The 27893-nt window shown below is 43.3% G+C and overlaps 2 protein-coding genes across 2 annotated transcripts; one reads left to right on the top strand and one right to left on the bottom strand.

The window, feature by feature from the left end:
* Window positions 1-36: 36 nt before the first annotated feature.
* LOC306733189 (cyclin-K-like) lies at window positions 37-4512 on the bottom strand (the record flags this gene model as incomplete). Its single annotated transcript, XM_079214393.1, has 11 exons — window positions 37-467; window positions 618-728; window positions 783-813; window positions 888-1060; window positions 1158-1327; window positions 1542-1599; window positions 2025-2130; window positions 3237-3368; window positions 3718-3799; window positions 4104-4278; window positions 4500-4512. 11 exons carry the CDS (start codon window positions 4510-4512, stop codon window positions 37-39), a joined length of 1482 nt encoding a protein of 493 aa, XP_079070519.1.
* A 236-nt stretch (window positions 4513-4748) lies between these two features.
* On the top strand, window positions 4749-26633 carry setd3 (SET domain containing 3, actin histidine methyltransferase). The gene is made up of 13 exons (XM_079227229.1): window positions 4749-4804; window positions 10947-11070; window positions 11749-11841; window positions 11965-12113; window positions 12650-12722; window positions 13094-13350; window positions 18482-18540; window positions 21424-21538; window positions 21648-21722; window positions 22795-22961; window positions 24531-24616; window positions 25903-26063; window positions 26151-26633. The coding sequence occupies exons 2-13, from the start codon at window positions 10968-10970 to the stop codon at window positions 26619-26621; spliced, it is 1809 nt and encodes a 602-aa protein (XP_079083355.1). The 5' UTR covers window positions 4749-4804; window positions 10947-10967; the 3' UTR covers window positions 26622-26633.
* The last annotated feature ends 1260 nt before the right edge of the window (window positions 26634-27893 follow it).

Here is a 27893-nt window from a genome sequence, read left to right as displayed (position 1 = left end):
ACATTTTAAAAACCTTTAAACCTTTCTTTGTGATACTCATCTCATCCACGTACCTCGACTTAGACCGCTGACTGGAGGCATCCCAGGTGGCAGCGGAGGGGGTAGCTGATTGTGTCCAGCTGTTGATGGTGGCGGGTACCCACTACTTAAACTAGGGGCCATCCCCAACACTGACGGAGGAGGAGCAAGCAAGTAGCTATAGGCTGAGAGTGGAGGAGTGTGGTAGGAGGTTCCTGGAGGGTAGTGGTGGTAGCCCAGTGGAGGAGCACAGGCCTGGGTTACAGTGGTATAACAGGAGCCCTCTGTCTTCATCATGGATTGGAGCTTCTGGTAACCTTCGCTGGACACCAGGGAGCTGGAGGTGGGGAAGTCCATGGGGGGAGGAGGTGGGCAATGGGGTAAAGGCAGGGGGAGGGGTTTAGATGACAGATCTGGGGCTGGTGGGTAGGAGGAAGGGGGTTTAAGGTCTGTGGGAGAAGAGAAAGATGCAGTGAATGTTGGGTCACAACAAATTATTACTGCTCATTTCATCCGTTGATTCATTTCATTCCAGTTTTAAAAAGTCAGTTGACAACGAATGCTCTTTTCAAACGGCATTAAGGATCGAGGACACCGACCTGGGTTCATGGAGACTGGAGGAGGAGGAGGAGGAGGAGGAGGGGGCGGAGGAGGGGGGGGCGGAGGAGGCTCTAGATTTGTGGGAAATAAAAAGACAAGATACAGAAAAACTATGTACAAAATACAGTATAAGGAACTTAAACCTTTGGAATATGTGTACTTACTAGTGGGCTTGCTGTCATCTTTGGGAGAAGGCTACAAAACAAGACAACCAGGATCAGTTGAAAGCTGGCAAGTTGAGGCATTAAGTTAAACACAGGCCCACTCACCTGAGCTGGTCTGGGTGGCCTGGGGCTGGTCTGAGGGGAGGCCTTCTTCGCTGGCGGTGGGGCAGTGGGGGGCAGGATGGAGGGTGGTGTTGCGTCTTCACCAGTCCCCATCGCTCCATCAGGTATCTGCTGCTTGGCCTGAGAATACAAGTCCAGGATCTGGTGACAGATATCTTTGTAATGGAGAGTAGGAAAACAGGAGAAGAAGTAGAAAGATATGAAAACCTTACACTAAAGATACTATGCAAAATGTGACAGTATTCCCTTTACCTTCCAGCACCTCCACAGGCACATCATGGACAAACTGCTCCCACCAGCGCCGGGACGATTGCTTGGAGGTCCAGTCCTGGATGTCGAACTTACTGAGACGTCCAGCCAGATACATGACAGCCACAGCTATGATCTGTGGCTCCCACTGCAGGGCCACCATGGTGCAAAGGCTTAGGAGGAGCACCATGAATAAAAGAGTCACATTACTCTTATTCACAACTGTTAAGCTTGCACATGATAAACGGCACAGAGTGCAAGTGAAACAGTTTCATTTATAAATGACCAAGTAAAAAGTAAAGATACTGATTATTTGCACTAAATCTTATTTCCTTGGTCAATCTTAAAATCCCTATTTCAATCACAAACACTGGTTGTTAAGTTTACCTGTCATTCACAAAGGTCCAGGCCATCTGGACCAGCTTCTGCACCTTGTTCTTGTCTCCTAAAAAACAGAACCAGTTTGTCCATCAGCTTCTTTCCTCCCTCTGCAACTGGATACTGGACTGTCTAACCAACAGAACCCAGTCTGTTGGTTAGACGACTACACCTCCTCAACCAGAACACCACCTGTCTTAAGGGCTGCATGCCGGAGACAACAACAGTCCTTTCCTCACCCATGGTACATGTGCTCTCTCTGTGCAATGACGATGAAGTTGACTCTAATCTGAACATGTTGTAAATCTAGTCGACTAAATTGTTTCAATACTAACAATCCTGGCAAAGATTTAGACAAACAAATTAATCCAGGCACACAGTAAAGGTCTCACGTTAAGGTACAATTATGTCCCTATTTTTCTCTATATAATCGTATATACACTGGTATTTTTGCCAAAAGCCCAAGAAATGGACCAAAAGAAACAGAAGTACCTTTGAGCTGTTTGGCATAGCGCAGCAGGAACTGGTAGGGATGCTCCACCTGCAGGTCAAACTTGATGGTCTGCAGCAGGATGCGCTCCAACACCATCACCTCCTCCTGTAAGGAACAGCATTCTTCCTTGAGCTAATGGTGAAGACCTTAAAAGAAAGCCCTACCTTTTCTGCAGTCGCTTTCTTTCCCTTGCAGAAAAGGCACACCGATTGATTTGCAGCCTTCAATCATCCTAACAGCTTTGTAAAACAACCTGTGAGCTCCAATCCCTTTTGTTCCCTTGGAGGTTTGCTCATGCTGCGAAAACCATCCTTAGCAGAACAACACTAGTTCAGGAGAAATGGAAGTCAGATGGCGGCAGGCCACACCACGGTTTTGCACTTTGCAGCTCACGTTTCCACAGTGGCCTTCAGGCAACACAAGAGCACTGAAGGCTCTCCATAAAGCCAGTGGTTTTTGTCCATTCTGGGCTACTGTAGAAACATAGCGGTGCATAACGGTGGACCTGCTCCCTGTGTAGATATTAGGTGTTCATTCTAAGCTAACAAAAACATGACTCTTAGTTTCAGGTAAGATACATAAATACACTAATGTCAACATAGTTATAAATATCATATTCCATTTCTGCCAATAATCTCTGAAATGCTGTGCAAAGGACCTTTAATAAGGATGCAGCATGCAAACACGGGTAACACTGGAAGAGAGAGAGGGGATTACTGGCCAGAGTTGGACACTAGTACTACATATTATCCTTCAATTATAAAATGCATTATTAAAAACTGTAAACAAATGATCCTGCTAAGGACAAATATACAAGTGAAAAGAAGGCAAACCACAGGCAAGACATTATTTTTGTAAATCACAGTTTTTTTTACAACAAATGTTGTTTTGTTTGTGTAATTTCTGCACTGACAGTTCAGTTAACCAACTGCTCCAATACACTTTTTCCAGCACCATGGACAGTGACATTAAGACACTCTTGACAGCTGAATGGGCCTTTTTGGAAGGTGCATGTACAAATGTAACTTAGTCAAAACACTGTGAACCTCTGAGGTTAATTGTGATAAAGAAACGGAGCTGAGAAAAGAAAAAGGTAAAGGCGTGTGGATGTCATTTCTTCTGTGAATCCCTGTCTCAATTTGCCATAACTCCAGTACTTCCAATAAGACAGTACAAGTCACACCCTGATGAAAGGAGCTCTTGCTACAGACCTTGGGGTCATCTCCAAACTGGGCAAACTGGATGTCGTTGAGCAGGCTGCGAGCAGTCTTGATGATGTCTTTGCACTTCTTTGGAGTTTCCTCCACTTTTCCTGCTAGGAAAAGGCAGCATCCTCCGGTCACCTACAGAAACAAAATGCATTCCTTCAAGCTGGACAGTTTGGTAATGTGTAGATGCTGCTTTGGAAGATATCATATTAAATATATGGGTCATTCGAGGCAGTCCTGTCTAAACAGGGTGTGTCCAGGGTTTCCAAAACACAGTGCACACGTTCAGCATTTCCTCAATGAATAACATTTAGAAAACATTGCAAGCTCAAGTATAAATGTACAGTATGTTTAATGGTAAAACCACTGCTCTTCATCGTGCACTGATGGCCTTGTGGGCAGCCTTTTGAGTACAGTATACACACTGGAGAAATAAAGATAATAAGATCTTCAGACTGACCGGGATGAAGAACTACATACGTACATATCTGGGGAACTGCTTGAAGGAGTGGAACATGTAGAAGCGGTGGAAGTAAACGATTCCAGTAGCCAGTGTGTCATAGTGCCTGCAGCCATAGAAGTTAAGAAGATTGACAGACGGTTTTCAACATTATTAGTCTTTCTCTCTCAATGGTGAGAATTGAAATGAGGCAATTACTGCTGATGAGGGGTAGCTGCAGTGCAACCTCAATACATGGGACCAGTCAGCCACGTGATACATGAGTTTACTCGGTCAGGTGAAGGGACACACAGCGTTACACTAACCGGTCACGTGACCGTCAGTACAGGACGGGTTACTGGTTAGGAACCAGTATCGTAGGTGTTACATAGCTATCTTAACGAGCCAATATGTCCCCCACAGAAGGATACAGCCCAAGCCGCGTGCCAACGTCGAAGATGAACCGAGCACCCTCTCTGCGGTACCGGGCCTCAGTGGCGGGGTCCAGTCCCTCTGACTGGGATGGAGTGTGGGCAAGGTCCCTTTTGTCCCAGTACCAGCATGGCTTGACGTGTTCCAGGGTGGCCGCGTCCTTCCTGTCCCAAACTAACAGGGGTGTGACGTGGTCCAGGCTGAGCAGGTCCTCTTGTTATCCGGCTAGCAGCAGGAACGAAGGCAGGGGTGGAATCTGGTTGTCTTACTTGTGTGGAAGAAACCGGCATGTAACCTGCTGGCGACTGTTCCTGGCAGGCGGTGGACGACAGATGCTACTAGCTACTGTTACTAACGTTACTATCCAGTCCATCCAAACAAAGACACCGGCCCACAGCGGAGCGACATGTTTGATTGGCACGTCATCGTCCAATCACTATAGCTGACATGACCATATATGGTCATTTAAATGTTTCTAAAAGTAAGTGTCCAATTGTAAAGCGTGGTGGGCGGGACAACGCTCCTCCCATGGACCGTATAGGCTGTTCCGCGCGCGTGCGGCACCACAACCAATTAGAATGCCACAATCTAGTGTCGTTTCTGTGGTTGTGTTTCCCGACTACTCCAATCACACGCGCGGCTCAGTCAAGGTTGGGCTCAGTGCAGGAACAGAGGAACTGCTGCTGTCACTTAAAAAAAGGTATGACTGAATCGGGGAAATGTTTATGTTCTGGTTTAGTAAAGCTCTGACTTGGTGTTGAGTGTTATTTTGCATTAATACATGCATTTAGTTTAGAGGCATTTGTATTTTTTCAGGCAAGGTTAGCTAGCCAGCAGATCTCGCAGATTAGCTTCCTCTAAAACTCAGACTGATCCCTTATCACTTAACAGCATTGCAGCTAACAGCTAGCCTTGGACCGTTTACTGAAGTATAACGTCAGATAATGAGCTCTGTACCCTGTTCCCCTGCCCGCTCTCGGCTCAGATGGGCGTGATTCCTCCGATGCTAGTAAGCTAAAGTTAGCTGCTGGCCTAGTGGGACCTGAGGGCTAGCTAGTAAGGTTAGGAACCCTAACTCCTGGTTGGAGGATACACCATTGGCAATGTTATGCTGTGTTCCAAATGAAGTCCGGACATTAACGTTACCGCGTTAAATATATATCGTTAGAATGTCTTGTGTTTGGAAAACATTTCAGTTTGCTAATAAGTACCGTTAGCTACATGCCAGACTTGCTAGAGAGTTGAAATTAGCATTAGAGGGGCATTGGTGACAAACCACGCTACTAACTGAGACACTAGGGATGTGTGACGTATCCCCGGGTTTACAAAGCTTTATTTCAGTGCATTGTTAGTTCAGCGACCTCCATTTGAGCGTATTTGGTTCACTTAGATGTGAGGTCCTGGGACAGAGGATGTCGTATATCAGAAACAGTAGCTGGTTCAGAAGAGCTGCTTCTCGCCTGGAATCCAGACGAGCAGCGGCAGCAGGAGGCGGTGACAAAAAAAAGTCGGACAGTTTTCAACTGCCTTCAAGGTACACACAGGAAGTCACAGAAAAAGGTCTTCCTGTTAGTTCTGATCTGTAGTTTACAGATCACGTTTGGATTCTGCAGAATTCTACATTGGGTAAATATTTTGAGGCCGAATCAAATACTTGACAGCATATTCAACCTTTGTTTCTTTCTAATGCATTTAATACTCAACTTCTTTATTGATATGGCTAAAGTAGTCCCTGAACATGACGTGAGTTTACAGTTAATTGCAAAGCCTCCTTTTGGGTGGCTGTTACACTTATTGTCATCTTAATTGTTCACAATACAGTTTGTTTGTGTGCTCTGGCGTTTCGGAGAATAATGCAACGAACATGCTTGTAGTTCACGCGCCATCTGCCGATGCTCGTGCTACGGTGCCGCGTGCAAGAATAAACAAAGCTTTAGTAAACCAAACTGTAATGCAGCAGGGTCTGACCAATCCCCCAGGAACAGTGCTGTTACATAGTGGCCAAACCGTGGATATAACTTCCAGGTCCATCATGCGATGTCATTGGGCCAACACAACCTTTTCAAAGTGTATAGTGTGTATATGTATGTATATATATATATATATATATATATATATATATATATATATATATATATATATATATATATATATTACACACACAGTGAAGTAGAAGTATATAGTGTGTGTTTATATACAGTGACGTAGAAGTATATACAGTGACTAACTAAACGACAAAGCGTCGCTAGGGTTATTGATGACTCAATTGAAGGATCTGGCCAGAGGTGATTTATTATAAAGTCTTATTGCAGTTGCCAGGAATGTTCTCCTGTCTCGGTCCTTGTGACAGCAGAGCTGAATCAGTCCATTGGAGAAAGTGCTCCGCTGTCCCTGCAGTAGGTGGTGGAGAGCGTGATCCGGATTATCCAATCTGGACAATAATGTTCATGTGAATGAGCCCAAGATTGAGGGCTCGGAAGTTGGGTTAAAGGAAACTCTAGTGCGCCTACGCTATGGAACAACAACCTGTCATTTTTTCAAATTAAACATCCTTTGCTAACTCCCGATAGTAGTACATTACTACAGCCACAAATCTTTGATCCCCTTTTAGCGATATTCACTTTGCCTATAAGCTCCAGCACAACAAAGAAGAAAATTACAACAATAAACGCACTTCAAAAAAGAAACTATTTAACTATGTAGCCTACTTGTAGAAGCACAAATAACCAGGAAAGTGACTAAAGCTACCACATCTGAAGGGAGGGCCTGCAGTACACTGCTTCTGAAACACTGCTATTGTGCTCTGACACATTGCGGAGGACGGAAAAGAAAATGTGGCGGGATCTTGGCACATTATCGGTACCACCTTGCTAGCCTAGTATTACTTCTTTCTGTAGCCTGTCCTATGTGCTTTGTATGTTTTGACAGTTGTCAACTGCCCATTGTTTTGACAATTTTATATAGTTTGTGCAGAAGATAGAATAACAAACAGGATCTTGCAACGAGCGATTGACACCAAACATGTGTCTGCACACATGCATTTATTTATGCTACTTTTGCTAATGCAATTGTTCATTCATTGACTACACAACACACAACCTGATATTAACAGGTTTAACAGGCGGCCCTGTCAACTGTTAATCCATAACACTGGCCGCTTCCAGCGCTACTAGAGTACCGGTAGCCAGTTTGGTTTATGCTTTCTTTGTGTCTTTGACCAGCGATGTGTCGCGCATGTTGTCCTGTGTGTCGAGCAACAGCTGTTCGAGCAGCGGCGCTACGAGAGACAAGAAGTCCAGACGGTGGATTTAAATGCGGACGGCGCATTTCTAATTTCTTTCTCCGATGTATCCATTTTTGTTTTAATCAACTTCCCACGCTGACCCAGGACCTCTGCTGACCTCAACACAAAACACAGCACCATCTAGTGGACTGAAAAAGCAATTGATTTGATTATTCTAGGACCAAAAAGTTTAAAATTGTTATAATAAAAGATCGATACTTGGCTTCCGTGTATCGATACCAGTGTTTCCCCTAGGTTTACAGCTTCAGGGGGGGACACACGAACCGACGGACGGACGTACTACATAGTGGTACCTCACAGTACTACAAAGTAATACCTCACAGTAATAGAATAAAGAACATTGCAATCACTTTCAAGGAAACCAGATCGCTCCATCAGACAAAAAAAGTGCTATCACTGTGTTTATAAAAATGAAGTAAATAAAAAAGCAAAAAATAACGAATATTGAGTTACTAGTAAATATCTTATTGTGGAAAACAATTAGCTTTTTTTTTTTGCCAAACAGAATGAGTGCAGATGTGCGAGCATCACGTTGTATCAGTATTAGTGGCTGCAGTGAGCTGCTTTCCTCTACACATCTTTATAAACGGGGTTGTAGACTTTATTTGGCTCAATGATGAGCTTAGATCTGTATTCTGATGAGAGACACAACAGCAGAAAGCCGACCTCACGGAGATTTCATAAATCGGCTTTTGGCAAAATTCCAAGAATCGGTGTGTCGCGCAAGCGTAACCCGTTAACGGTGTACGGTAAACATTTAAAATCTCTTTCGCCCCACCTGTAATAAATTCCTCCCCAGTTTGATAAATACGGACTTAAGGAAACATGCTGTTTATTTATTTTAATGACGACCACAAAGTGAGCAGGCTTTGTCACTGCAGTGTGTTTTTCAGGCTTTTGGAAGAATATTTCCAGAGCCTCGATATGCAAAGTCTGAAACGTCATTTATGGAGCTCCGCAGGCTTGACCTGCAAATACAGTGGCTTGCAAAAGTATTCATACCCCGTGAATGTTTCCTCATTTTGTCACATTACACGCCACAAACATAAATATATTTTATTGGAATTTTTATGTGAAAGACCAACACAAAGTGTGTGAAGTACAAAGAAAATGCTACATGGTTTTAATATACATTTACATTTAATATACATTTTGATGTTAGTTTTTGTATTTTCACATTTACTCCCAAGTGACCAAAAAACCCCTCATTATATCAGCTTTAAAGTTTGTAGAGTAGTTTGTGTTACAATACAGTCATGGCCCCAAAACCAGGTCACTGAGGAGTGGCAGGTATGACGTAACCCGTGCTTGTATGCCAGGATGGTGGCCACCTGAAGTTCTGGTCTTCTTGTAACCAGAGTGACGACTGCTTATGAATGTCACTGAGCAGCTGGCTGGTGTGTATTTGAGAGGGAGACTGTGTATGTGTGTGCGTGTGCGCTTGACAATTCACGACACTGGACATGTGTACGTGGTTGCTTAGTTGACCGAGTATACTAGTCTTTAATAATGAAAGGTAGTGCTTGATACTTAAGATCTTCCTCTATAAACTCGAAACAGTCACATTTTGGGGAAAGTACTTGTTTTTCTAACTTTGTTACAAGGCTGCAGGTCTTGCACTTTCTCTCTCGCATCAAATTTACTTTAAAAGGAACAGTTGCAAATCAAAGTTGATTAGTTTATGGGTCAAATATGTTTCTTCTCGGATTCCTTGTTGTCACACTTGGCTGGCTGAAGTCTGTCATACTGGAGAGCTTTTGTTCATTTACAGTTTCTGTGTGAACTTCACAATAGTTCTGCAGAAAAAGAAGAGGAAAGTCCTCCGTTTTGTGTCCGTCGCCTCCTCAAATACGCAAACCCTGACTTCAGACGTGGCTCAGTATGGATAACTCAATTGGATTCTCAGCTGATCGCTGTACCGACTGCCCAAGAAACTGCTGTGACATGGTAGACGTGGTTTGCGGTGCTCACCTCCTCAAAATGTAAAGATTGATTGGACATTTCAGCCGGGTTTCCTGGAGTAGTACCCCATATCCTATTAGAACCTCACACCTTGGATAATTCTAGGCATCATCCAACTCTTCCGTAATTTTTTTTCTCCAGTCATGGAAACTAATGAATTTATTGAATCATGCTTATCAAACACCGCCTGACAAAGCATTTGAAAACCACGGGTCCAAATGACATCTGTGCAATCAACTGCAGCATGATGGAAGCCTGGTATGTGTGAGAGGGGCCTGCAGCAGCCTGCACAGTCGTAATGTATGTGGGAGTATACATGTATAACAAACCCTGTCTCTGTCAATCAAAAAACAGTGCCAACATAAGTGCTCACAGCAAGCTCTGTGGATTGTCTTTAGTAACCAGGCCATGGTTGATGGACAGAGACATTGCTATGAGTTTTCCAAATGTCTTTTTCTCCCATACAGTTAAAGAGAAGGCAGACCTCTCTATGGCCAATGCTGATGGGGGGATCGATACAGCATTAGTTAATCTAGCTATTGTTAACCTACTTCAGTGTTAGACGTTTTCACTTAATGCTCTCCCCCTTCCACTTTGTTTCTCTCTCACCCAGCACTGATTTGTGCTGAAATGTTGCGTTTAATCTTATCCATTAAGGTACTATGCATAGAGGTACACATATCTGCATGTCTGTATTGTTGTACACTATGTGTCTTGATAACAAGGTTGACATCTGTTGTTTAATTCAACTGAGATGGTCCAGCTTTCAATTATGGAAGAATTAAATGGATTATGTAAGTAAACCAGTATTAATTCTGTAAATGAAAAATATCTAGCAGTAGTTGAGATGGATGGGAGTGGTTTGCTGTTGCCCCAAACACCACACCCCTTTCCCAGGAGACGGTAGCAAGCTCTTCTCTGCCGTCCTGTTTGGTCCGTTTGCCGCGTTGAAGAAAAGCTGCAAGAACCTGATGAAGCCTCTTCTTTCACTCGGGCTCCACGATGCTAAAAGACTTTGAATCATGCATGTCAAGTCTCTCGCTGCTCTGCTGGTTCTCTTTTGCATTAAATTTGATCTGTAGACATCAAACAACTAATTTCATTGATATTATTCAATGATCTGAGTCACTGATTTTACCTGGTCACATGTTATACTTTTCATTCAAACATGGTTCATTGTTATTCACTGTATTCTTCATATCCTTATTATTTTTGTTCATTGTATGGTTTATTCCTTCTCAGTTTAGTAGTTTAATCGTGTAACTACACGATTAAACTACTAAACTGAGAATCAGTCAAATGAACAATTTCTTTACAAATGAAATATTTTCTAAAATGACATGAGTCACTGTGCACCATGCCAAAAACTCATACACAACAACAACAATACATTTATTATTATCAAATCTTGATGTTTTCCTGTTCTTCCAAAATTGGGTGGCATCCTACATTTAGTAATTCATGTGTTTGATTCATAATTGAGTTATTAATTATTGGTACATATCTAGGAATTGATTAATTATTAAATTTTCTTCAAGAAATCAAACTACAGCTAACGGTTATAATGTCTTCTCAGCCCAGTTGTCCATCCAGCACCATGGGGAAGAAGAGTCGAGTGAAGATTCAGAAGTCCGGCTCAGGAGCCAGCACGGTGGTTTCCCCCAAGGAGATGATGAATCTCATCTCTGAGCTGCTGCAGAGTATGTTTGACTTCAATGTTTGCACCCTGTCCACCTTCATAATCCTCGCCAAATCTTCTTCATGCACTCATTCCACATTCCAGAGTAGTCGAGATGGTAACTGAACAAGAGAGTGAGCTAATGCCAAGACTGAAATCTGAAAATGCCCATTTTCACAAGGACCAAGGACGGCAACCTCCAGTTCTGAGAAATAAAGCCAATGTAGAAGTGCTTTACATTTGTATTATTTAAAATGGCCAGCAGGGTGCAGCAACTCTGGTTGTAAGAAGTCTGATTGTACAGAAGTCTATGACAAATATCATCGTACTTGTCACTTGATTTATTACCTCAGTAAACATAAATATATTGTCTTCATCGCTAGTTTTCAACATTACAGCATGATGTTCATTCATTAAATGTAGAGTAAAGTAGACGATAAATCAGGAATATTCAAATATATATTTTGCACAATATGTCCATGGGACCGTGTCCTAACTGACCGCAGCACTGCGTGAGCAAAACGTTTTCTATTTTGTCTATATATATTCTATTTCTATTGGTTTCTGCACTTTACGATGTCGTATTGATCTGCTCCATATGGTGTCATGGTTTAGATGCATCATGGGTAAAGTTTGAGCTGGCTGTACTGTTAATTTAGAGTGAGATGTTGAGGTGTTTATGGTCAGCATTCTTCCCCAGAATGCAGCAGTGCAGCACCCTCTGCTGGTAAAGAGTGGGAGGAGTACATCCAGATCAGAGGCCTGGTGGACAAGATTCGCAAAAAACAAAAGGGTAAGCACGCAGTATTATAAGAAATATGAAGTGACAAGCAGTATTAGATTTCATGTCATATAAAGTCAGAGATTAGTTTATAAGTGAAAATAATTTTCCACCATTTCTGCTCTGTGTATTCAGGTATGTCGATAGTGTTTGACGGCAGCAGAGAGGACTACTTTCCAGACTTGTTGTCCTGGGCTCAGGAGAACGGGGCGTCCTGCGACAGCTTCACTGTGGCCAACTTTGGAACCGAGGGCTACGGCCTGCGGGCCGCCAGAGACATCAAGGTGAGCTCAGCCCTGTGGTGGTTCCCCCAGGACTTAAACCTCTTCATTGACTCCTGGTGTTGAGTAGAATCAACCTTAAACTTTGACTTAATACTCAACTTAGCAAGTAGGCTCCCTGCAGACTCTAGAGGTATGCTTTTTGTCAGCTTTGTCAGGACTTTATCAATTCATTTGTTCCTTAGGACTTCAGATCATTGTTTTCTGCTTTAATTCCTTTTTCTTTTGAATGCCAATATCTCAGGGACCCCTGTCACCAGTCAAAACCACCAAATTGCAGCTTATGGAGTTATGATAAATTAAATATAATGATTGATAAAATGGGTCCAAAGTTGAAACTGTCTTCCTGACAACAATGCTAAACGGCGATATGTTCTATGATACTTTGAGAGCTCGTATTGCAAGATATGAAACTAGTTGGAATGCAAGCGCAGCTTGCTGCTGCCGTGTCCGACAGCAAAAGAACCTGAGAAACGGATGAGGTTGGATTCTACCTAGCCTAAAAAGCTTGTTTGTTCTTTGTTTGTTTGTATATGCAGGCAGAGGAACTCTTCCTGTGGATTCCCAGGAAGATGCTAATGACTGTGGAGTCGGCCCAGAACTCTGTACTGGGTGAGGAGTTCAGATGATGCGTTTATAGACAGACGCAACCAAAAGCACGACCCCTCTTTTGTGGCATATTCCTACATACTGTTTTAGATATCTGGGTTACATATACACATTGTTTCAACAGCATTTCAATAACTATTACAGAGGGAAGACTGTCTTAACCACACCTGCTACTCTACTGTAGAAAGTTTAACTTTTTTAACTGGAGTTTGCCAAATCAGTCCTCTGAGGCTTCTTTACGTTTGATCTTTCTTCCACCACTGGTGTTCTGTGAGATTTTGTAATTTCCCACCTGTATGATAACAGTTGGATAAGATGTCCAGTGTGCTCCGATAGCATTCTTCTATCCTGTAACCGGTTGTAAACTGTCTCAGGTCCTCTCTACAGCCAGGACAGGATTTTACAGGCCATGGGCAACGTGACCCTGGCCTTTCACCTTCTGTGTGAGCGGGCCGACCCCGCTTCATCCTGGTTGCCGTACATCCGCAGTCTTCCTCAGGAGTACGACACACCGCTGTTCTACCAGCAGGAAGAGGTGCAGGTGCTTCTGGGCACACAGGCAGTGCAGGACGTGCTGAGCCAGTATAAGAACACGGCACGCCAGTACGCTTACTTCTACAAACTGGTACAGGTGGGCAGAAGCACTGAACACACAGACACATACAGATGTATAGATACTATAAGTCCATTACTAAAAAAAGTATCGGTTCAGGCACCGCATTGTTTTAAAAGTATCGTTTTAGCACCGGTATCTAGAGGAAAAAACAAAAACGATACCCATCCATTCTCATTACTGTGGTGAGCAACAGTGCTAATAAAAACCAGTTCAGTCTGAAAGACTCCACTAGTACCAGCAGGGGGAGACACTAGCCAGAATAATATATTTCAAATAACCATGGTTTAGATTGAGGGAACTTACATCTGAAGAGGAAGTGCAGAGTTTAACTAGCAGTGGTCTGATCTATTGTCATTACTGAACTAATGGCCACTATTATTTTCCTCCGCCTCAATTTGGCTGCCATACAATTTGATGTATGATAAGTAGTTATAGAGTATTATATTTCATTTCTTGCTTGATTTAATGTTTTAGATTACAAATGCTTTTACTTATGCGTGGTGCAATGTGTAGCCTTTGTACCACTATCTGAATACTACCATTTCATACCATATCTTGTACATTTGCCTGCCCAGGGACTGCTGATGGAGAAAAAAACTAACTCTGGAACAGTCAATGACTGTCTACTGTGTTAAATAAATGAATATAATGCATTTACATATACAGACCAGATGTACCCCCTTTCCATTTAAGTCAGTTTGTGAACTTTTGAAATTATCATTCAAAGACCTTTTCAGTGCAGTAATGAGATATAAAGACAATGATTACCAGACCCAAGCAACACATGTTGAGATAGTTGTATCCACATATGCTAATGTTCTATTACTAACTGTAACATGGTGGAATGACAGCCGCGCTTTTATCAGAGCTCACCACAGTCCTTCTCTCTGAAGTCCTCTTGTATCAAAGAAGCACTGAAAGAAACAGTTTTCAAAGAATTAATTGTATTTGTCAGGTGTTTGTTCTAATTGGATGATGAACAGGCTGTGGAGTGAATGATTTGCACGTTAAGATAACAGGCATGATATCTGTAAATTGAATGGAATATCTCTGTGTGTTTTGATTTTATTTTGTAAGATAAATGTGTCGCTTATCCTCTTTGCAAAGTAGTTTCATTGGACTGCACTGGGTGGCAGTGTTGCATTCTAAATGATTTGATGTCGCTGAGGTAGAAGAAGAATCCCAGCACTTAGTGATTGACCCAGTACTCTTTGTTTCAATGGTGTGGTGATTGATGTTGATTCTCAGGGTGCCATGGAGACTCTATGACCCTTTGTCTGACTGCTGTTCGTTCCCTTAGTGTTGGACTATACAGCTCCTTCCCTTAGTGTTGGACTATACAGCTCGTTGTCTTAGTGTTGGACTATACAGCTCCTTCCCTTAGTGTTGGACTACACAGCTCGTTGTCTTAGTGTTGGACTATACAGCTCGTTCCCTTAGTGTTGGACTATACAGCTCGTTGTCTTAGTGTTGGACTATACAGCTCGTTCCCTTAGTGTTGGACTATACAGCTCGTTCCCTTAGTGTTGGACTACACAGCTCGTTCCCTTAGTGTTGGACTATACAGCTCGTTCCCTTAGTGTTGGACTATACAGCTCGTTCCCTTAGTGTTGGACTATACAGCTCGTTCCCTTAGTGTTGGACTATACAGCTCGTTCCCTTAGTGTTGGACTATACGTTCATGTTTACAGCCTCTTTGCCATAGTAGAAAACGACCTCTCATACAAGCCGTCAATACATGATCTTTAAATTATAAATTAGGTGATGTTAGCCGGACAAATACACGTTGTATAAAATGCATACAAGTTATTGGGTTTCTTTCATTTGACTTGAGCGTTGCACACAGGAATAAGGTATAAGTGGTATAAGTAGAGATGCTGCGGCTGAACTGTCATCCTGTGACCTGCTAACCCCATAGTGATGCTAAGACACTTAGTGCTAAGTACATTCTGCTGCTGATAGTGAAACAGTTATATTTTTACTAGCCTATATAGACATGGCTAGACATGGCCAGCATCAATGAGGAAGCATTAAATGATTTGCACTTCATACCTTTTATTATTGTTTAGTTATTTACTAATACCAACAAGTATGTTCTCTTTCTAGCCCTTTGTAATGAAAAAAGTATTTGATATTATTTGTTATTTTGTTATTCGTCATGTGTACAGTGTGTTAAACTGTTCGTTTGGATGGTAGAGTGCTGTGTTTAATACTGACCCCGACACACACTCACACAGCTTTGTGTGGCGCCTTGCTGGAGATGGAGTCTGAACATGGAGGTGTGTGTGTGTGTGTGTGTGTGTGTGTGTGTGTGTGTGTGTGTGTGTCCTGTTTCCTCATCTTTGATACGTCTCCTTTCTACTCACACACACTCACACTCTTCTTCTTGTGTAGCCCCTAACTCTCCCCCCACCCCCCTCTCTTCCTCCTCCTCCTCCTCCTCCTCCTCCTCCTCCTCCTCCTCCTCCTCAGATGACCGGGCTGGAAGATTAGCTTGTCACATTGACTTTGCATTGAATTGACCTGAATGTACCTTCCTCAAAACCCGCTCTCGCTCTCTTCCCCCTCGCCTCCCCGGTCTGTCCTGTGTGTTGGAGGTATGATTAGCTTCACAGACTGATGCATGCTGATGTATAGAGACAGGTACAACCACTGCTGACATCCCCCTAAACAATGAGATGTGCCTCCTGCATTTAAGCACTTCCCAACCTCCAGTACGTTCCCTTATGGGAAGCAGGGGGGCTTTTGTGACTATTTAAATACATCTGTATCTGTATTTCAGAGCTCTAATTTGACCACTTCAGTTTTCTCCCTGAAAATACTTCTTTGTTACTTTATCGTGGCAATTTCCTTAGTTTCTATTTTACTTTGTTTTGTAAAGTGGTGGGGAGTTATTTTGGTTGTCTGGGCTTCTTGAATTAAGTGGCAATCCCCACTTAACGTGGAAAATCGAAGTCTGAAACGTTAACTACCCCGATTTTAAAAATAAAAAAGGGGACAATTTACCAGGAGCATGTGAGGGCCCAGGGCAGAGCTGGTCCAGCTCTAATACCCCAGTTATTAATATCTTAACTTTGGGGAAGCAACCTCTTTTAAATTGTGTTTGGTTCGTAGAATGTGATGCAGGATTAATTTCTATTAGTTTGTTAACCCCTGGATTTCAATGTGTTTCTGCTCCTGTTCAAAACTTTCTTCACGTTCTCTGCAATTTTTAGAATGATTGTGATGTTTTGAGAAAGTCATATTACAAGAATGAAATTGTAGTTGATTGATAATCAACCTGCCCTATAGTCTGCTGTGCGAGACGTTAGTGCTCTGCTGATATGGTAGTACAACCCTGTTCGGGACTCTGGGTGACTACAAGTCCTGCTCTTCATTGGAGGTGGAAACTGGAAACGAACACCTCTGATCAGGGTCACCCACACCACTGTGTGGCTGAATGTCCGTCGTATTCTCTGGCTAGGTTGCGTCTGTATTAGAAGTGTTGACTCCAGCACAGGAGCCATCTTCCTCTGTTGACGTGGAGCCTCCTCCTGTCTTCCTCTTCTTTCGGTTCTTTGTTGCGTCTCTGAGGGATGTGTGTGTTTAGAAGTGGAGGTGGTGGATGGTGGTAGTGTTTTGAGTTCTCACGGTTCTTGATCGTCACAAAAATAAGTTTGCTGCTGAACTAGAGGAGCTGTTGTAAATGAGCATTGAATACTGATGGGTGTTTATCAAACCTGTGTCCCATGAGTAGGTGGATGCAGGTCTGGTCATTTCCTTCATTAAAATCATCTCAAATGTAGCTTTCTTAAGGAACGGTGTGTTCTCATGGTTCCTGCTCACAACTTGAAGATGGATTATTTATTATTATTTTGGGAAGTTATAAAATGGACATTATCCGCTTATGAAGTGGATATTGTTCAAGTTGCTTGTTTATAAAATATATTATATTGAGTTGCATTGTTGGCAACCTCATAAATGTATGTCCAAAATATGGAATGACATTGCAGGTTGTAAAGCCAAAATAACAAGCTTGATTAAGCTGAAAACTAATATCTTGGAATTGTATTGAGGAGTGAGGTGATTAATCACTTTTGGCAACCCATTCACAATACCCAGTCACGTGATCTGTTGTTGCTATAAATGTATTTGAGGAAACGCACAGAAGTGCTGGATGGATGGATTCAGCAGCCAATATTACGTATAATATTATGTTATTGTGTACGTCACAAATGGTCTATTTTACGTGCATGTACAGATCACACAGACAAGCTATTGTGTTAACGAGTGAGCTTTGGAGGTTTCCATGTCTTCACTCCAAGTCACTGGACTGTAAATGGTAACCGCCTCAATTCTGACTTAAACGTTTGTACCTTTTCACAATACAGACATTTTGCACATCTTGCAACAACAAGATTCAAATTGATGAAAATAATTTGATATTTCCCAACCCTAAATTGGACACGCGGTTTGGATAATGGTATGGAATTAGATATCTTGCCCTGTCTTGCATCTCACTCTCAGCAAGAAAACAAATGTGCATATATCCCATGACTTCAAACTATTCCTTTTTATTATACAAAGGTAATGTTTGGTTTGGAAAGTGGTCGGCGACACTAAATGTAACGTAGTTAAAGAGCTTAAAACAAGCTAAACCAGCTGTACAGTGATGTGAGGGCCAGGTTGACCAACGTGATGTGAGCAGGGTGTCCCTCCCTTCCATTGACTCTCCTCGTCCTTACTCTGCTCTCCTCTCTTTACATCGTCACCTCTCCTTCAGTCCCCCACTGCTTAAGCTCCGGACAGTTTGCTCATGGCTCTGGTAGGTGTAGAAGTGGAGAAACCGGTTGAATAAAGACACACACACACACACACACACACACACACACACACACACACACACACACACACACACACACACACAGTTTCAGGACCAAATTGATGAGGCAGATTTATGACTGCTGCTGGCCACAACAAATTTGGTTGACAGTGATGTATGTGAGGGGGCGAGTGTCGCACTGCACTAACAAACCCCACTGGTGGCCTCCTACTCCCAGTCTTTGTTAGGCGGCCGTGTCCAGCAGACCCCTCCAGCATCCCTGCATAATGAAAATCTCAATCTGATTTGTGTTTTTACCTTTTTCCTCTCCTCCGCCTTGCCCAGACTCATCCTGCCGCCAGCAAACTGCCCCTGAAGGACGGCTTCACCTTTGACGACTACAGGTCAGTGTGTGTGTGTGTGTGTGTGTGTGTGTGTGTTGGGGGGGATGGGCCTGTTTTTTAATTGTCATATCATCTTTAACATGTTTATGTGTGGGCTAAGTATAATTCTGGTTCATCTTAACTCGGGTCTTAAATTCGTGTGCTGGGATATACAGTAAGTTATATATAGTACCTACACTATATATATATATATATATATATATATATATATATATATATATATATATATATATATATATATATATATATATATATACACACACACACAGTTGGTTTTGGTCATCACTCCTTTTGGTAATAATAACATTGCACTGAATAACAAACTAAAAGTTAGATGATCAAACAGTTTATCTAAAAGATAAAAAAAAAAAAGAAGCAAACAGGAAAATGTGTAACAAACTTCCTTTGCGTCCTTACATTCTGGTTTATTGGTTCAACTAGACCTAACCCTTGTTCCTGTTCTATTCTATTAGAACCTCAGTTTGCTTTCTATTCCTCATGTTTTGATTAATCTCAGAACTAATTCTGACCATACAATAAATACCATTACCAACTTGCTACAGAAGGCTAACAAACAAATAGAAGTAAGACTGGGAGTATACCTTTTCTTTAAACCAGACTTCTCCCTGTCTGACATCAATGAGCGGGTCCTTCTCTGACGAGCGCTGCTGGCTGCAGGTCAGTTATGTAGTAACAGCAGTTGATGTGTGGCCTCCTGCAGCCGCTGCTATAGCACTCAACACGGTCCATCTGCAGGCTTGTGGATACCGATGGGTCGAGTCATTTTCTAAACTTTTCTAATGTAATAATGTGGAGTGTGGTGCTCTACTTCACCCCCGAGTCCCCTCCATATTTCACCTTCATCTTGCAAAGATTACAACCAAAATGAGCTTTTATACTAATTGTACGTTGAGTGTAGTGTGTGCATGCAGTACATTGTCAGGTGTACTACGCAGTACCATTTTCAACAGCCTTTGTGTTCTGTCGCCATGGCACAGAGGAACCCTAAAATGATCAATTATGTATGCAAATCCAATTTTAGATTAGCTGATAGAATTCAGAATTGTGTTTGTGAATCATTGAGATAATCTGCTTAAACTGTTGGCTTGTTAACATATCAGCAACGGCTGTGTTCACCAGCTAACTCCGAGAGTGCAATGTTACCATAACTGATGGAGATAATGGTCAAAAATATAAAGCGCATCACCTGAGTAGTAATGGAAATTCTCCATTAAGCTAGGAGTGAAAGTGGGCTGGTGATGAATTATTCCTTAAATCTCTTCCCTCCACTATCTGCTCTCTCCATCTTCCTTCCTCTTCTTTCCCTCCCCCTCCATCCACCTTCCTTCTCTCTTCGTCCTCATCTGATGCAAGGCTTCTTTCTCTCTCTGCAATACCACTGTTGGAGTCAATTCACCTCCTTCTCCTATTAAGGAGACCTGCTATTGTCCAACGTGATCTCACAGAAATCTGTGAAATGACCACGACCTGTTGATGTGTCATAATGTGTTAAAATGACATGTTGGCACCACGGAAACAATTCAACGTTGGATTTATGGAACGTGACCACGTAGTTAGGTTGAAGGTTACTAGGTTACTTATCTCCAGAGTGCAAGAGGGCTGCTCAACGAAAAGCAGTTTGTAGCCTCTCTTTCCCGCCGGCAGCATGGTAAATAGGCTGTGGCTGGGTGGCTTTTGTCTTTTAATATATTTAGCGCTTTTTGCAGACACCTGTTGTCATCAATATCACAAATGCTTCACGAACGTAACATCAAAATAACCCATCCCGCCCTCCGTACTGTTAGCAGTCTTTCTCATTGTTCACACTACGTCACTAGCTCTGAGCGTTGCTTAGTAACGTGGGTTGTGTTTTCAGACCGCACAAACGATTTTTTTTCAGGTGTTAAAAATCTTTTTTGCGGCAGTGTTTCTGAGATAGGAGTGAGCCATCTCCACAATAATAAGATCTTTGATGTGCCGTGTCGAGTCTTCTTGGCCAATCAGCGTCCCGTTTCTCGACATGCGCTCTCTGTACCTCTGCTAGCGCTCTGCCTCCGTTAGCACCCCCCATCCCCGCTGTCCTCCTCCGGGCGCCAGGAGTGAAGCTCGCCCAGAGCGCCACATGAGCTCGGGCCGGCGCTGTTGAGGCTCCTCTTGGCGGGCCCTGCTCCAGCAGCTATAGGCTACCATGGAGAAAAGAAAGCAGAGCAGGCGCCCCAGAAAAAGGTCTGCCTAACGTTTAACATGAGGGGCTAGATGAAATAGTCCAAACTGACACAGGTAGGATGAAACTTTCAGACATATTTAAATATGAAGAATATGAAGTTATTAAATTGTTTATATAGGCTACCTTTAGGAAAAATGACACCATGTCAATTTAATAGGCCTATAATTATTGTTAAGCATTAGCATTTTTCTTTCAATGAAGTTCCACTTAAATGTTGTACCTGCTGAGAAATGACTAAACACCTTTGATACTTTTATTTTTTATATATATATCATTATCAGTCATAACCAGTGAACCAGTCATAACCTCCCCTTATTGAAGTTCAACAAAGATCCTTTAAGTTCATCTAAACTGACTGGTAAAACACCATCATTAAAATGTTCCCAAAGCCCAGCCATTATAAAGGATATTGAATAAATATCAACCTTGTATACATATTGATGCATTTGCTGTCATCTCTTTGAATCCCCTGTGGCTGACGCAGGCTTGTGGTCATTGTCGGCAGGTCGCGTGGTTGAGAATTGCGCACAGTGATGAAATGTGCGCTCAGAAAAAGAAAAGTTTGCTCAGTGCTGAAAGAAATTAGAGGGAACATTGGTTGTGATGTCAGTGGAGTAAATGTAACCAGCAGGGATTGGTTGCTGTATATGTGACAGGTGGGCAGTGTCCTCTGTGATGACCCGCCAGAACCAGATCCCAACTGAAGACGGCAGCGGTGTCACTCTGGCCCTGATCCCCCTGTGGGACATGTGCAACCACACCAATGGACTGGTAAATCTTCATCTCTCACACACATGTACTTGCATACACTATTGTTGTTTTGATGAACTTTAAAAGGCTGGTAAAGGATGAACTAGTAAAAGCTGTTGCTGATCTGCAGATCACCACTGGCTACAACCTGGAGGATGACCGCTGCGAGTGTGTGGCTCTGCAAGACTACCAGGAGAACCAACAGGTCGAGATACTATTACTACTCATGCTTAGCTCTTTACTGTCTCAGCAATTGATGTTGGCAGCAAAGTAAAATAAGGAGAGACGGAGGTGAGGGAATCAACACTAAAATGACCATTTTAACCTGAAGGGAGCCTGGGCCAAAGTCTCTGCTAACCTCGGGCTTAACCCACTTAGATTTTGGGGAGTTGTAGCATCTATTCAGACAAACTGAACACGCACTGCACTAGAACATGAACTGGATAGCATGTTTAGCTAATTTCATACTCGCTGTCACATTAGCTAAGAGTCAGCTGGACAGTGAGGTGTTGGACCAGTGGAAGACCTTCCTCCCATCTGGTCTTCTCCCTCCTCAAGGGCACGCTAGAGAAGACACACTGGTTCTGCTTAAATAGGACATTCTTTGATTTATTGGTTTTACAATGTATATCTTATTATTATTTCCTGTTTACATCAACTAAAGCGTCTGTCCAAATCCATAAAAGGAACTTTAAAATGTCTCATTACATTACATTTAGCTGACGCATTTATCCAGAGCCACTTGCATGTCTGCTCTATACACCGCAGACACAGCAAGGGGAGCAGTTAGGGGCTAAGAGTCTCAAGGGCACAACGACATGGACTAGTGGAGCCTACATGCTCCTTATATCCATGGAACCGTGGCCCTGGCCAGAATTCGGGTCATGACTCAAAGTCCTGGCCACACAAAGTCTCTTTTAGTATTTTTCATACATGTATATTTCATTTAAAGGTGCAAGATTCGAGCTACGGAGCATTGCAGTTGTCTCAGCGGCTCTGGACATGTCGACAGAGTCCGCGGCTCGCAGCTCATGGTGCTCACTGTACAAAGGCTACATTGCTGATTGAGCTGATGGCGTTAACCAGGGGCACCGGAGGATGGGTGCTGTGCTATCAGCCGCTACTGCAGCATGAGAGCAGGACAGACACACCCCTTCATCCATTCACAGAGAGCTAGCGAAGGCAGTCTATGGATTAAAAGCACCTCCTTAAGAGAAACTGCCAGCAGGACAGGTGATGACAATATTGTTAATGGTGATGATTTGTTGTTCCTGTAGATTTACATCTTCTATGGCACACGATCCAATGCCGAGTTTGTCATCCACAACGGCTTCTTCTTCCAAGACAACGCCCACGACAGAGTGAAGATCAAGCTGGGCGTCAGTAAGAGCGAGCGCCTCTACGCCATGAAGGCCGAAGTGCTGGCGCGAGCCGGCATCCCAGCGTACGTTCACTCCTTTTGTCCAGAGGGTGTCCTCTCTGGTCGGTCTGCTTCTGATAGCGTCTGCTCTCAGAAGGGAAGACCAGTGACGACTCTTCAGTTGTTAATATGGGTGAAGGAATGCTTCCGGTTCATGACTCCAGCTTCATATAGCGGAGGTGCACTTTAGACTCTGAACAGTAGGCCCCTCTTTGGCGTAATTGGAACGCATACTATAAATGTTGCAGCGGGTTCCTTTTCTTTTTTCTCCTCCACCCCACCAAGTATCAATTTGCCATCCGCCCCAACACTGTAATCACCAAGCAGCTTAATCATTTTATCATTAGCCCTTAATTGTATGCAGCGTTCTCTGCTCTGCAATTTTAATCAGAGGCCTTTTAATCTCTTATTGATGACAGTCTAAATTTCAACAGTGGAAATTAAATGAAACAATTCCTGTTGTTGTTGCCGCGACGCTCTATTAAACTGACAGATATGCTCATAGATCATTTTCAAAGGAAACGGCAACCGGTTCAGTGTCGTCAGACTCTTCTTACAACATGGAATCACTTTTTACTCCCTTATTTCTGTTTGATAAGTGGAATTAAGTCAGCACATTTGGCTATTCAAATTTGTAATTTGTTCTTCTTGCTAAGTCTACAAAATCTCCCTGTACATCAAAACAGCAGTGTTTCCTGAGCTGCTGTGCTGCTGGAGCAGTGGGCAGCACCTGTCTGTGCCTAATGATGTCAACCATGTGCTAAAACCTGATGCCATGTTGTCCTCTGTGTGCTGTTGTGACGGGGAAGGGATTTTACTGAGGCCTGAGCCACACCTCAGATTGTGAAAGTTAGCAGAGTGACAGGAAATAAATTAAACCAAATCAGTGTTATCTTTAGAGACGGAAGAATGACAAGAATTTGAGTTATTGGAATCAGTTGATGTTCAGGTAGAGGTGGTCGTACATTTCAAACTTGCAGATCATCTGTGAGCAACAATTTAGATTAGTTCCTCTTTTCTTTTTCTGTTCGCCAAAGTAAAAGACTTTTACTAAACAACGAAACAAACCAAAAAAGATGGCTTTGGTTGAGGAAATATCTTCAACGATACAGTGTTATGTATGGCATTACTTTTCTGTTGGTATCTGCCTCCTTCTCATTTCAAACAATGATAATGTAAGGAAGCAGTTCACCATTTTGAGAAATACGCTTATTTGCTTTCTTTTCTTGAGGACGACTGTCACTCTCATGCTGGAGTTTAGCTTGAAGCGTGACGACTGTAGTGGTGAACGGCTAGTCTGGTTCTGTTTCGTAAGGGAGGCATCGTGGCACTATTTATTCACCCAGTGCTCAGATGAACGCAGGTCTTAGATACACAGTTAGCTGCTCTTTAGTTAAAGCACATTGGGAAATGATTGTGTTCCCCAGGAACAGTGAATATACACTAATCAGTCATACGATTGATATCAATCAATTGTGCTGCAAGAGTAGTCTCTTACAACATAACCTACATGTGTTTATATGTAGCAAATTCACACCTTGTCTTTTTGATGTATGTATTGATTTATTGTTGAAATGTTTGTTTTGTTTTCAGGTCCTGTATCTTTGCTCTGCACTGTAATGAACCTCCCATTTCAGCCCAGCTCCTAGCCTTCCTCAGAGTCTTCTGCATGGCCGAGGGTAAGACACTCTCTCACTCACTGAAATACCAGCAGCACGACATTAACCACAAACACGGCAGCACACCTGAAACAAAACACGCCACGGTTTCCGATGCTCCTCCGAGACTGTTGTCGAGTGACTGCTTCCTCCAGGAGGAGGAGGAGGAAGGGAAAGAGCAAGGCCTGTCCATTCCTTGGCGGGTTAATGGATCAAGGCAGGCCACCAGATGTGTGGAGGGAGCAATCCACCAGGGGATTTACAATATTCATCGGCATGTATGCAGAATGGCGTCATGAATCCCAGCCGCACAAGGCCACATCCCCCTCTGTCACGGCTCGTCTTCAGGACCGGCTTGATATATTATTCACATGTTTTGCTGCATGTTCATTTTCAAACGGGCTCACCTGTGGATGTGTGAGCGTGTGCATTGGGGAGGGATCATCTCTTGCCTGCTTGTGTGTTGACATTGCTTAACAGATGTGACCTGATGGAACAGTGCACACCCAGAGCAGAGAGCTGTAGTTCTGCCTGGAAACGACCTGATCAGTGACCAACCCAGCTTGATTCTTGTTCTTGTCTCTGGCCCTTAGGCTTCTTTTTCCTTTCCTCTTTGCTGATCCTGCTCCGGTTCAGACTGAACTTAAAAAAATAAATAATAATCTCCTCCTGCTTCAACTTTGCCTGCAAAATAGAAACCTCGGCTTCTCTGGTGTGCGTGCTGTACATGGTTTAGTCTGTTGTGGGAAATCCGACCTTTAAGAACGGTTTCAGACCAATCTGACTGTCATCAGGACCATTTCAGATTAGGGTCGCCGGTTCAATCCCCTGCTCTGCTAGCCCATGTTGATGTGTCCTTGGGCAAGACACTTAAGGGAGTTTTTTCTGTGCCGATGTGAGGTCCCGGGACAGAGGATGTCGTATGTGTACAGATCGTAAAACCCTCTAAAGCAAACTCGTGATTTTGGCCTGTACAAAATGTATTGAATTGAACCCCAAATTGCTCCCGGAGCTGTGCCTACGGGGTATGAATGTAGCCCTGTCGTCAGAGTGTGAACAGATGATGACATGTACTGTTAAAGTGCGTTGAGTGATGGAAGACTAGAACAGATCAGTACAGTCCGTTTTCTAATACCATTCGCTCCAAAGCCTTGGACCCATGAAGACCTTTACTCTGGTTCCAGTTTTTAGGAAGCAGTAACCTCAATACTGCTCGCCTTCAGAACGACAATCTTATGACTTACAGGTGCAAGAGAAACAAAAAGTGTGTATTGTGTGTGTAATGCTAGCATTTATTTTGATTCCAGAGGAACTGAAGGACTACCTGCTGGGAGATGGAGCCGTCAATAAGATCTTCACTCTGGGCAACAGCGAGTTCCCCGTCAGCTGGGAGAATGAGATCAAGTTGTGGACTTTCCTTGAGACCCGAGCTGCTCTGCTGCTCAAGACCTACAAGACCACCTCACAGGTCAGTCGGCTGGAGTTCAAGTTGAAAGGGTTCAGGAGGATTTAAACACTTTCTTAACCCATTACACACTGGCTTGGTCTCTTCTAGGAGGACTGCTCCATGCTGGAGAAACCGGATCTATCTCTCCATTCTCGCGTGGCGATCCAGCTTCGGCTGGCCGAGAAGCAGATCCTGGAGAAGGCGTCGGCCAGCGGACGTGCCAAACGTCTGCATTTTGAGAAGAAGCTGGAGGACGGCGCTCCCTTGCCTCGGTACGAGGAAAGCGATATCGCTTTGCTAGAGAATACTGACGTGGATGCAAAGCTCATCCTACGCAAGCTGGAGCAGGTTGAAGAAGGCCAGGAGCACAGTCACCTCCTCAATGGGGAGAAGGATGTGTATGGTCTGGAGATGGAGGCTAATGGAGAGCCCGTACAGGAGGAGACTGAGGAGAAGGGCAGAAAAGATGCGTATTCAACATTGGACTCAATTGACAGTTCGACCCAGAGAGGCCAAAGGGGCGGGGCCAACCTAAGTGCCAGTCGAACTGAAGATGATCCCAAAGAGAACAGTGAATAAAGTGATTTCACTTAATGCCACAGCCCATGCTATTTATTTATTTTTGTGTCTGTTAAATGACTCAGAAATAGAGAAGCTGAAAACATGTACTTCAAAGTCACAGAAGGTTTCTGACGTCCGTTCCTCCGGCGTCTTTTCTTAGTTCTACGCTGCTGGACTTGTTTAAAGATGCTGCAGTGTCTCTCAGCCTTCTGCAGAACAGCTTTGGCCTAGAACTCGCTATTTTGTTTTAACATTGAAACCGCTGGATAGAATAAAGGGATGGGCGGGTTCCAGCTGACTGTTGGGTGTAGAGAGAAGAAACGACTAAATGGAGTTAGGTGAACGTTTTCTCCACAAAGCCAAAATGTCTCTTACTGCAGTTTGTGTCCCTATATGTTGAGTTGACGTCGTATATTCCCCAGTGCATTTTGGGATGTGCTACTGAGTTAGGACCGTCATGCCCTCCGCTCCCTTTTGCATTCATCAGAACACTTTTCAGTTCATGCTACTTGTTGAGGCCATAATAGAAGCTGGGTTTTTGCTTTCTTATTGAAAATGGCAGTTTTTACCATCAAATTGTACATTTTCTAGCATTACTTTGTTGCAGGCATCCTTAAGAAACATGGAATCATGTTTTACTGTGTGTTTTAATAAGTATCTTTATGAATGATCAGTTTACGTTGCAGTGATTCTTTGCGGATGTGATGAAAGCCATACGCTCCTCTGAGGACGCAACGGGTCCGAAGACCAGTTCTCTTGTCGGAAGCTTTTTGGTCAACTGAATTCCAACGTGACACTTTTTGTATGAAAACCGTGTGGGTAGGGTCTTCTCTCTTTAGTTGGTCACTGTGAGAGTGGCCACAATAACTTTAACTCTGTGCTGGCATGAAGACTCCCTGCCTGGCAATTCATCTTCCTTCAGCCTTATGGTGGAGGATTCCAGTTCAACCCCTTTACTCAAACCACTAGTCTGGTTGTGAATGAGTTAAGTGAAATTCCAACGCCGTAAGCTGAATTGTCCATCAAGCCATTAGTCTCCTCCAGGTGTGTTATAGTCTTACTGTATGGAGCTCAATGGCAATACATGAATACATTGGATTGACACACTACTCTCACCTCAAGGCCCTCCCAATAGATCTTTGGAGCTTTTGACCACATTTCAGTCTTCGTGAAGTTGTTGGTCAAGATGTCCTCACATCACTTGGGTCAGGTGACAGGAAGTAGTGTCATTAGGCTGCCGCCTGATGGTACACGATTCCAATCCTTCCAGAAGTCCAGAGTCTTTGTAGT

Source organism: Taurulus bubalis, assembly GCF_910589615.1.
Source record: "Taurulus bubalis genome assembly, chromosome: 1".
Classification (NCBI taxonomy): domain Eukaryota; kingdom Metazoa; phylum Chordata; class Actinopteri; order Perciformes; family Cottidae; genus Taurulus; species Taurulus bubalis.
This window is presented reverse-complemented; position numbering and strand designations above follow the sequence as displayed.